The sequence below is a fragment of the Chinchilla lanigera genome, unplaced genomic scaffold, assembly GCF_000276665.1.
Source record: "Chinchilla lanigera isolate Chin_1 unplaced genomic scaffold, ChiLan1.0 scaffold00024, whole genome shotgun sequence".
In the NCBI taxonomy this organism is placed as follows: Eukaryota; Metazoa; Chordata; class Mammalia; order Rodentia; family Chinchillidae; genus Chinchilla; species Chinchilla lanigera.
In genome coordinates, this window is record NW_004955425.1 from 27,589,119 (window position 1) to 27,601,004 (window position 11,886).

Here is an 11,886-nt window from a genome sequence, read left to right on the forward strand (position 1 = left end):
CCGGAGAAGTCTGCAGCAGGATTCCTACTGCCTGTGCTAATAGTTGGGGAGAGGACACTAACTGGTTGTGGGGTCCCAATGTGATGGGAGGCTGGAGAGAAAACGCTATAAAAAATGGCTTTCGCCCTAGACGGCTCACTTGATTTTTGACAACCCCTAGGCTATAACTACTTGTTAGCTCCTTCTTGCGTATCTCTGTTTTCCTGAGAAACCACTTCGAAGATACCACTATGTATTACAGCAGTCATTGATATTTTCCTACTAATCTATCCATAACTGCAATGTTTGTATTGTTCCTATCCTATTTCATAAATGGATACATGTCTATCATTATGTGTTTCCTACAACAACCACTGAAGAAAGTTAATGATTATTCAATAGGTCGCTCATGTATAGCTCTACTTATTTTCTTTAGAAGCCACTTTGAAGATACCAAAGTACAGTACAACAACTATTGATAATCTCTTACCTCTTTTGTCTGTAACTATTATTTGTCTATTTGTTTTCCTGAGAAACTATCTTGTAGATAACAATATGTAAAACAATAACCACTGATAATTTCCTACTACTTTGTCTATAATTTGGTAAGCCCCCCTATTATTATCCTTCTTTAAAAATAAAAAAAAAAAACCATTATAATGGCATGTTGTATGGATTTCCTTTTGGATTTTCCTGATGCAAAGAGCTATCAGATCTTTCTTACAACTACCTACTTTTTCAGCTTCTATAAAAGCAATCAACAACCTACAGTACACAGAGTAAATTTTTTTTTTTGAGACAAAGTCTCACTATGCAGTTCAGGCTCGCCCTAAACTTACTATGTAAGTAGTGATCCTCCTGCATCAGCCTCCTAAGTGCTGGGGTTACAGGCATGTGCCACCATGCCTGTAACCTCAAAGAGTAACTTTTAATGGTAGTCTAACAAAAATAATACAGTTTCACTGGTAGTCCCTCATTTGAGTGCTCGTCCTCCTAGTCTTTTTCTCTGCTGCCTATTACATTATTGCTTAATTTACGTGTCACCTACTGATGAAGAACTGATTTGTGATCACTCTTGGAGACATCTGCAATTTGAAAGAGTCAGAATATAAAGTTAAAAAAATACCTGTAGTATCTGTATCTATGCTTTTAAAAGTAATTCATTTTATGAAATCTTTCTTATAATCTTTCTTTTTCACAGGTTTTCTTTCCATGGGTTCCATACAAAATAAGATATCTCTCCTTCTCAACTTATATTCATGATCCTTTCTAATCTCTTACTCTATACTACTTAGTATCATGACTCTCCAAAAAAAGGAAGCTTCTTGAAGACAGATGGGGACAATACGTACTTTAGCCCTTAAAAACATGTGCAGCAACTAGCACAGTAATAGGCCAAGAGCTAAAATACTGTACTTACGTGCTAGTGAATGCAAATTATCTCTTCATAACTGAATAGTAAATCAGGAGATATCTGAATAAATCCTTTAAAAGGCAAGAATCTATTCTAAATGTATAGCTCAAATAAGCCCTTAAATTAACTTTTATTAATAAGCTGAAAAAAAATCAAATATATTTCTATAATGATTCTTCCCAAATAAATAGACATGCTGTATTATGGAGAATGGCTTCTCATTGACAAGTAAATTTTTTGTTGCTTTTAAGACAAGGTTTTACAATGTAGTTCAGGCTAGCCTCAAAATCAGTGATCCTCCTATCTCAGCTGGGAGTGCTGGGATTACAGGCCTGCACCACAATGCCTGGCTTGGACTTTATAATTTAATAAAAATAGAAGATGACTTTCTGAAGAAATATCTAGAACACCTGTACTTCTAGGATATAAACAACATAATTATTTCACAACATTATACATCATACTACATGGGAATGTAAGAGATAGAAAGAACCTTCTAACATATTGTTTCTTATTATACTCAAACAGTCTAGAGAATTTTTAATAGTTTTGTTACTCAAGTCTTTTTTGAATCAAGAGGGGTAAATATTAATTTAGAATTTTTACACCAACAAATGTTTGTGATTCTTCTTTCTACACTATTCTCACCATGGATCTTAGTCTAGCCATTCACCTTACCATACAAACTTGATACTTACAACCACAAAATTATCACCTTTAGCTTAACTCAAAAGTTGTAAACAGCCTGCAGCATACTCTCTCATACTAGGAAAGTGTAAATTTTCATTTATCTTATTTGGAAGCATGAAGAAAAAGAGAAGGTGCTTTAAATTCTAATTTGGTTTTTACACTAGCTCTTACTCTTGACATGTAAAACTAGTATGCCAAAACTTATGGGAATTACACACTAACTTTAAGAAGCATCCTGGAAAATTAACCCAAAAAGCACTTACTAATAAAGAAATAAAATTTTAAAAAGGATTTGCTGATTTACAAGCTGTTTTAACAATGACAAAATCAAATTTAAAGAAAACTAGGGGTATCACATAAAAGGATACAGAGACAATTTTAGAATATAATTAGAAATATCTATATATTTTACAAACAAGAAATATGCCTCATAAGAAACAAGTACTGTATATAGTATGTAATAGTAAATTATTAAGTCAAAACAGGTTTCTAATTAACATGTTTATTTAGTAATACTATAAATAAGAGGGTATAACAACAGAAAGCAAATGCCCAGGAAGTAACAAACATGGCCACCTTGTTAACTCATTAAAGTTCCAGGAAGTTGAAGCACTGGTGTATTGTGTGTGTGTGTGTGTGTGTGTGTGTGTGTGTGTGCGCGCGCGCGCTGGGGATTGAACCTAGGGCCTCATATATACTAGGCAAGGACTCTACCACTAGACTACATCCCCAGCCCTGAAGCATTTGTTCTTTCTAAAGACGAGGTCTTGCTATGTAGCCTAGTTGACCTCAAATTCACAATCCTGCCTCAGTCTCCCAAGCGCTGGAATTACACACTGTTCTTTTATTCTTCTGTGTACCACCACTGTTCTTTTATTCTTCTGTGTTATTTTTTGAGACAAGATCTCACTCTAGTTCAGGCTGGCCTTAAACTCACTATGTAATCTATTCTAGCCTCAAACTCATGGTGATCCTCCTACCTCAGCCTCCCAAGATTACAGACATGCACCACCACACCGAGGGTGTTCTTTTATTCTTAAGTGATGCAATCATGTTTAATAGAATACCTACATTTCTCCCCAAATTCCAATTATTAAATTCACTGGTTGGCTGTTTCAGAATTAGATCTCTTAGATGTGCTTTTAAAAGTCTGGTTGTTTGCACATTCCCACTGAGGGAGGTCTGTGATATTTTTGCTCCCTCTCCTCTCTGTACAGCACCTACTATAATGTAAACAGCACCTCCTTAAATTGTGTTATGCTTTATCCTTTATGCTTTCCCATCCCTATGTAGCAGTTCTCAGGTTATCTCCTGCTAGCCTTCCAAGGACCCAATTTAGTCTAAGTCTTGGACCTTGCAAGAATACTGGAGATATGGGCAAAATAGTCATATTGACTCCCTAGCTCAATTCTGGCTCAGGATTATACTTCTATACCTTGTTTCTCTAAACCCCTAACCTCCCAATAAGCTTTCACCTAGTCAGCAGTCTAACAGCCATCTTTTCTTCCCTACCTATAGCTTCACACAATGATCCAGGCTCTTTGTACCTCTTCTCAAAGAGAACCCTTGGCACACATTTATAATTCTAGTACTTGAGAGGCTGAGGCAGGAGGGTCATGAGTTCCAGGCCAGCCTCAAAAAAAAAAAAAAAAAACCCAAGGAGAACATTTGTTCCCTTGTATAACGTAAGAGTCAAATTTTACTGCCCACCTTAGGACTTACTTAAGCTTACACAATCAATTTTTACATGGCACTCTGGATTTCTGGACCACAGAAATAATATTCTTCACTGTGAACCCTGTTAATTTTGTTTTCTCTTTTTACATTTTATTCATAATTACTGTATCTGAAACAAAGAGTTTTCAAACCGTGAACTTCCTGTACCTCTTCTTTCCCTTCCCCTTCCAATTTTTACTTATTGTACAAACATTGAAGGAAATATAGTACTCCAAAGTCCATTAACTGTTGACTTTCCTAGCTTTTGCCCATGTGTATACATTTTTACAGTCATTACCCTACTACCAATACAATTTGGTTCTCTTTTTTCACCAAATAGTTCAAATATTGTATAAAGTTTTCAAAATTATCACTCCCTACGGCTTATTCCCTATGACATATACTGTACTACAGCAAAAATAAGTAACTATTTTAGAAAGAAAAAAAACTACTTTCAATTAAAATGTGAACAGGGGAAAAGGTCTGTTCTTTATCACACTAAAACATAAATGTGTTCAGAGTCAACAATCAATCACCCACAACATACACATGAAGTTTACCTTGAAGTATCTACACACATTCTAAATATACTAAAATGCTGCTTCAAAAATTTTTACCTCATTAAAACTTATACCAACCAATATCATCAATTATCTTATCATAAAAAAACATCTTGCAGGGGCTGAGAATGCAGCTTAGCTTAGTGGTAGAATATTTGCGTAGCATGCAGAAGACCCTGGGTTTAATCCCCAAACCCACAAAAAAATTGTAAAATAAATAAAAATATTTTGCATATGTCATTGAAATAAAAAAATTCCTATTTTGTGTTTGTTATTTACCACAGGTAACATATTTAAAAGATTTATTTCTATAAATCACAAACATTGTAAGATGCAGTGTCACTGTCTTTAAAATGAGATCCTTCTTGATTGCCTAAAGATTAAATGCACTCTCGTATATTAAAGAGCTACAAAACCACAGAGGTGGTATTTTTACTGTAATTACCTTTTCTATTTCTCTTTGTGTAGCTCCCTCTTTTTTCAGACGCTCCTGTTCTACACACTTGGCGTTGTAATTTTCCTTGGATTTCTGGAGGGCCTGAGTTATACTCTGAATGGTTTGGACAGCTTCCAGAGTTCCTGCAACTTCTTCTTTAGTCTGTTTGGTACGAAATGATTCATCAAAATGACTGAGATGTAAACATTCAATATCTGACCAATCAAGCCTTTAACAAGAAAAAAAAAATACCTTTTTATGAGATTTTACTTGTTCTTCTCCATACTTCTGAACTTCCTTTATTAATTCCTGCAATTTTCTAACAAGATCCAAGTGACAATTCGCTAATTTCTCTGTGGAAGTTTTGAACACATCCCACACTGGTGCAAATGTTCTAAATGAAAGGAAGAACATGGGAAGCATTTACTGAAAGAAAATGAAAACTTCTGAAGTTCTAAGATGGAACGAACGAAAGTATAATGCTATTTCCAGCAATTTGTATTTAGGCAAAGTATCAAATTTACATAAAGTGGGCTGGGGATTTAGCTCAGCGGCATAGTGCCTGCCTGGCAAGAGTGAGGTCGTGAGTTCAATTCCCAGTACCGGAAAAAAACAAAAAAAAAATTTAAATAAGCCAGGCACAATGGTGCACACTTGTAATCCCAATACTCTGGGAGGCTAGGGCAGAAAGTGTGTAAGTTCTAGTCCTGCCTGGGAAACTCATGGAGACTCTGTCTTAAAAAAATTTTTTTAAAAGGGATGGGAAGGGGCTGGGGATTTAGCTCAGTGGCACAGCGCCTGCCTGGCAAGCGCAAGGTAGTAAGTTCAATTTCTGGTACCAGAAAAAAACCAAATAAATAAATAAATAAATAAAAGGGATGGGGATGTAGCTTAGTGTGAAGGCCCTAGTGGTAGCAAACCTATGGCACATGTGCCACAGCGGGAACACAGAACCCTCTCTGTCAGCACAAGCCGAGTCACCCTAACAACTGAGCATCAGATAACAGTTGCTTTTTCTGATCTAAAATCTCAGTATTCAGGTTTAATTGAAGTGATGGCGCTTTGTGATAAATAAGTGGGTTTTGAGTTGCAACTTAGACATTCAGTATCTAAAAGGTTTCCCATCACTGCCCCTAGGTTCAATCGCTAGCACTACAAAAGAAAAAAAAAAAGTAAAGTAATAAATGAAATGACCGAACTGGGCTGTCTTTTTGTTTTGTTTTTTACTCCATGATTAATTATTGTAAGTTTTTAGGTACACAAAACTTTCCTACATAATAGGTACACAAAAATGGATTAATTTCATGTCACAGGCCTTCATAGTCACTTCTAATTATATATTGAGTTGACTTTGATTAGACTTGTATCAGACACCTATCATTACGTCTATTATTAAAATCTAATTCTATTATCAAACTCCAATTTAAAACTACTTAGTACTGCACTCTAGTTAAGATGCTTTGTTAAAAGTAAAGTTTCTCTGGGACTGGGGATGTAGCTCAGCGGTACCAAGTGCTTGCCTAGCATGCCTAGCACCACCAAATAATAATAAAAATTCTTTCAAATGAAACTGGTAAAAGTCAAATTTTTACATGTGACTTTGTGTGTGTGTGTTTAACACTTATGTAAGAATTACTTTAGAGCAGTTATCTGAAAGCTTTCTTTGCACATTATAATTTTATCAATCCCTCTATGTACTTCAACAATGTATGACTCTCTTTCCACTAAAGGGTATGGGATGGGATGTGTCATAAAGTTTTCTGCCACTTTTCTCCAATATTAAGGATATAAAAGGTTCAGCAGGCTCAAGTATATTCAACAACTGCACATTACCATATTTTGAGTAACACTTGAGTTGGCAATGGTTAGTTTAAATCAGTTTATTCAGTGGGAATGATCTATGGATAATTCAAGCTTTGCTCAAGTACTGTACCTGCTCTAAAGCAGTCTCTACAATAAAATTTCTAAGAGAAAACAAATAGCAGCAATAATCACTAAGGGAACAGAAAATGTGACTACTTATTTTAATGTGTACTCTGCGCAATTATTACATTTCTTAACTATTAGAAAGGTTAACTGGCAGCAATCATTATATGCAATAATAAAGTAGTTCAAAGAAGTCAATCACAATCCTTAGCATACAACTGTTTTGATTAGATCTTGTGGCATACTTTAAAATCTAATCAGTGCAGAGATGGAAAATTTCAGGACAAAAAGATATTTAGAAGCTGGGTGTGGTGGCGCACGCCTGTAATCCCAGCACTCGGGAGGCTGAGGCAGGAGGATCATTGCAGTTGAGACCAGCCTGGGCTACAAAGTAAGCTCAAGGCCAGCCTGAACTGCATAGTGAGACCCTGTCTCAGAAAGACAAAAAAAAAAAAAAAACATATTTAGAGTATCCACTCACTAAAGCACCAAAATACATACTTTATCTTATGTACATCTGATAAATATTAGTATAGATTTCACAAAGCAGGTAAGACAGACTGTCCCTTTTACTTCATGAAAGGATTCTTTCATAAAATCTATTTTTAAAAAATGGAATTAAACTTTTAAAGTTTGACATACCCAACCTTTTTCTGGTCAAGTAATATGCATTACTGTATATATTAATAAGTAGTAAGAAAGAAAACTAAAATATTCAAAGTATATTTAAATGCAACCAAACATAAATTTCAATTTCCTGCCAAAATAGGTAACAGTAAACAAAAAAAAAGTTATAATCCTGAATGATGACACTAACACTCACACACACACACAATACTACTTACTATTTATGAAAAGCATACATACAAAAGACATGAATGCTAGGAAAAAGTTGAGGTCAATCCATATTTCCTTAATGAACCATATGGAAACTGAGAATAAAGCAGAATTTTGCATAATAAAATCAGTTAGCTAAAGTTAGTTTTTGTTACTCCAGTTACATTTTGGCTCTCCTCTGTGATCCACTAGGAAGAAATAGGAAGGTGTCAAAAAGTAAAAGTAGAAATGGGAAAAAAAGGAAAAATAAAGTTGTACCAAAGGGAGGAAAGGAAGGAAGAAACTGGAGGACAAACAAGCCAAAAAGCCAGGCGTGGTGGCACACGCCTGTAATCCCAGCACTTGGGAGGCTGAGTTAGGAGGATCGTTGTGAGTTCGAGACCACCCTGGGCTACAAAGTGAGTTCAAGACCAGCCTGAATTGCATAGTGAGACCCTGTCTCAAAAAGACCAAAAATAACGTAACATAACATAACATAACATAACATAACATAACATAACGTAACATAACAAGATAAAATAAAACAATAAACATGAGGAAAAAAAACCTGAAAGCGTTACAAGCCACAGTCTCCACTGTTTTAGGTCAGATAGCAGCTGCCAGCCTTCCCAGCCATGGTGCACACAGTTGCAAGAGGGCTTCTTTAAGCTTTCTGGGCTGCTGGTACACACTTAGGGGACAGGGCCACTGCACTGAGGATGAACTAATATTCTGATCACCACTTGTCCAGGCCACAAAGGAGTAAGGCTTTGATTTAAATTCATGCAACCAACACTATCAAGTACTAATATAAAATAATCATGCTTAACCTCTTTTTTGAAAGTCACAGATTCATCAGTGAATCTGATAATTTATATTGAACCTCTTCATTGCAAATATAATCTGCAAAATTATACATGAAATTTTAGAGGATTCACAAATTTATCAGAACCCTAGATGTAGAAGAATCTTTCACCATGACTGCAAAATCTTGTTACACTAATTTCAACATCTTAGCTAAATTTATGACCTCCTCTCAAGTTTTAGATAAATAAGTAACCATTCCTACCAGTTACTTTGGTTCAGATTATATAATTATAATTATGAGCACATTTTCACTTTAAATACAGCCTTCTTGTTAATTTTCATTTTTCAAAAAAATATATTTCTTCAATATAAATTTGGAAGGAAGATTTAATGAGTCAGTAAAATCATAGGAGACATTTAATAGATTTTATTTATTTTAGTAAAGTTTCTCTTAAGTTTTTAAAGTTCACTGTTAAGAGCTGGGTGTGGTGGCACACGCCTGTAATCCCAGTACTTGGGAGGCTGCCGCAGGAGGATCATTGTGAGTTCAAAACCAGCCTGGGCTACGAAGTGAGCTCAAGGCTAGCCTGAACTGCATAGTGAGACCCTGTCTCAAAAAAAGAGAAAAAAAAAAAAAAAGTTCACTGTTAAGCTACAACAGAATTTAATAAACTTACAGAAAATGCATTTATATAAACATAATCTCAAATTTACACTATTGAATAATCATGTAGAAAGTTTCATTATCTTTTAGCAACTTCAATTATAGTTCATAGCAAGTCAAGAAATATATTCACATTAAAATAGATACATTTTAATTAAGTACACAATACAACTATGCATGCATACTGACATTTTGGCAATGATAAAACTCATATATAAGGACATGTATCACCAGTCCCATAAATATATCACTTAGTGTTACTGTAGATGTCTTAAGTCTGTGTAAGTACAACTTACACTGCTTGCGCAATAATAAAATTACCAAACTAAACATTTCTCAGAGACTATATACAACTGTTGTGTACAACAGTGTATCACTATACTTATAAACCATTAGATTCATGATAGAAATTTAACATGTTCAAGAACTGTGCCTAGGGGCTGGGGATTTAGCTCAGTGGCAAAGCGCCTGCCTCGCAAGCGCAAGGTCGTGAGTTCAGTCCCCGGTACCAGAGGAAAAAAAAAAAAGAACTGTGCCTAAAAGAACACCAAAAAAGAGAAAAAAACTAACTCACCCAAGTTGTGAATAATTGCTTGCAGATTTTGCTAGTTTTGTCATTGACCTGGAATATGCCTCTTCTATTGTTGCTCTGTTGAATAAATTTCCATACTTTAGTATCAGTTGTTTATGACCAAAAGCACAGCAAAGTTATCAAAATATAATTACAAATGCAAAAACAAAAATATACTCCAAATTATGTGTTAAAAATCAGTAGGTACACAGTCATGAATTTGTGGTCTTTTAATGCCTTGTGCACATTTACTTTTAAAAACTAGTCTGGTATAGAACCAAAATAATTTATAACATAAGAAAATTTGGGTGAAGTCACTACATTTTTTATTTCTAGTACCAATGGATACATGAACAGGAAGTACAAGGGTATTTATTCTTGTCCTCCCTCTCCCTTCTATATATACTGATTCACCATGGTAAGTCATTTGTTTTTAATACTTCCTTTGTATACTTAACATAGTTTTACTCATTTTTAATATTATGATACATATTCGACAGAAGAACAGACTAATGATAATGATTTACATAAAACTAATATGAATCATTAGCAAGTCGGAAATCCTAAACTTCGGAGCTCTATTTATATTTTAATTAGGTCTAAAATATTACCAAGCATTTAATACTACAAAAAACTTATTTTAGGCTTTAAAAAACAAAGTCATTAGATATGAAATTTTAAAAACCACAAATTATCTTATAGATTCATGACCTATAAACGTTCAGTTTTGCCTTTCTCATAATGACTTTAGCCCTTCTCAGCACATGTAACCCCAATAGCAAAATATTCTGTAATTACCACTGTCCTTTTATTTTTATTTATTTTGACAGGTTCAACTTTCGGCTTTTAAATCCAGATCTCCACACTGCTCTTGCACAAAAACATTTGTTCAATATGTAAAAGTCCCAGGCATAACTAAGATATCTGATTCACCTCAAATTCAGAATATCCAAACTTAGCTCATCTCCAAACTATTTCCCAAACCAATCCCCACAAAAAGAAGCACTCTTAACAAAAGATATTAATAGTGCCAAGCCTGGTGGTGCATGCCTATAATCCCAGCACTTGGGAGGCTGAGGCAGGAGCCGTGAGTTTGAGGCCAGCCTGGGCTACAAGGTGAGTTAGGGCCAGCCTGAACAGCATAGCAAAACCCTGTCTCCAAAAAAGACAACAACAACAAAAAAAGTAGCTATAAGGCCTCTTACTGATAATACTGCACTACTCTTCTGTATTTAAACTTCTGTACTTTTAAATTATCTATTACAAGAATAATATATAGAGCACTTTTCTTTTTATATTTTTAATTTTATATTTTTTATTTTAAAAAATAAAAGAAGGAAAACATATTAACAAACAGACATCCATTTACAAAACAGCATAGGAACAATACAAACAGAGATACAGGGCTGGGGATTTAGCTCAGTGGCACAGCGCCTGCCTGGCAAGCGCAAGGTCGTGAGTTTGATTCCCAGTAACAGAAAAAAAAAACAGAGTTACAGAAAAAGTTGTAGGAAATTAACCATGGTTGTTGTATTACTTATTGGTATCTTCAAAGTGGTTTCTCACGAAAATAAATAGAGACATACAAGATAGATCAAACAAGTAATCATGAACTGTTCCTTTCTGTACAGCAACAGAAGACAGTAGTACAACTATGTTAGCTGTATATACATACTTACATAATTTCTCCTTCTTTCCCTTCTCTTGTCCCACACCCCAGTTGCCCTTTACTTTTGAGCACTTTCTTTCATTTCACAATATCTATCATACCTCCTACTTTTTATTCACTCTTTCAGGTCTTACACTACTGAGACAATACAATTCTTACACATGCAGGTCTAAGTTATTTCACTTATGAGTATGGGCTCAAGTTGTGACCATTTACCTATAAAAGCTTTGAGTTTATCTTTCTTTATAGCTGAGTAATATTCCATTATATAAAAGTATCACAATTTTTTTATCCATTCTTCAGTGGATGGACACTTGGGTTGCTTCCACAATTTAGCAATTACAAATTGCACCGCTGTGAACGTGAGTGCACATATATCGCTGATACGATGTTTTCAGATCTTCTGGGAATATACCCAGAAGTGGAATAGCTGGGTTGAATGGGACCTCTAGACCTAGTTTGCTGAAGAATCTCCAAATTGATTTCCACAGTGGTTTCACCAGTCTACATTCCCACCAGCAGTGGAGAAGGGTTCCTATTTCTCCACAGCCTTGCCAGCATTTGTTATTGGTTAATTTCTTCATGCTGGCCATTATTACTGGGGTGAGATGAAATCTCAATGTTCTTTTAATTTGCAT

At 35.0% G+C, this 11,886-nt stretch overlaps 1 protein-coding gene across 1 annotated transcript in view; it reads right to left on the reverse strand.

Moving 5' to 3' along the window:
• Positions 1 to 11,886, reverse strand: part of Fcho2 (FCH domain only 2) — a gene marked incomplete at its 5' end in the record, with an annotated part of 126,339 nt that overhangs the window by 82,474 nt on the left and 31,979 nt on the right. Inside the window, 3 exons of the mRNA XM_005386078.2 lie at positions 4,805 to 4,957; positions 5,048 to 5,189; positions 9,583 to 9,657. Coding sequence (XP_005386135.2) covers positions 4,805 to 4,957; positions 5,048 to 5,189; positions 9,583 to 9,657 — 370 coding nt within the window. The remainder of the gene's footprint in view (positions 1 to 4,804; positions 4,958 to 5,047; positions 5,190 to 9,582; positions 9,658 to 11,886) is intronic.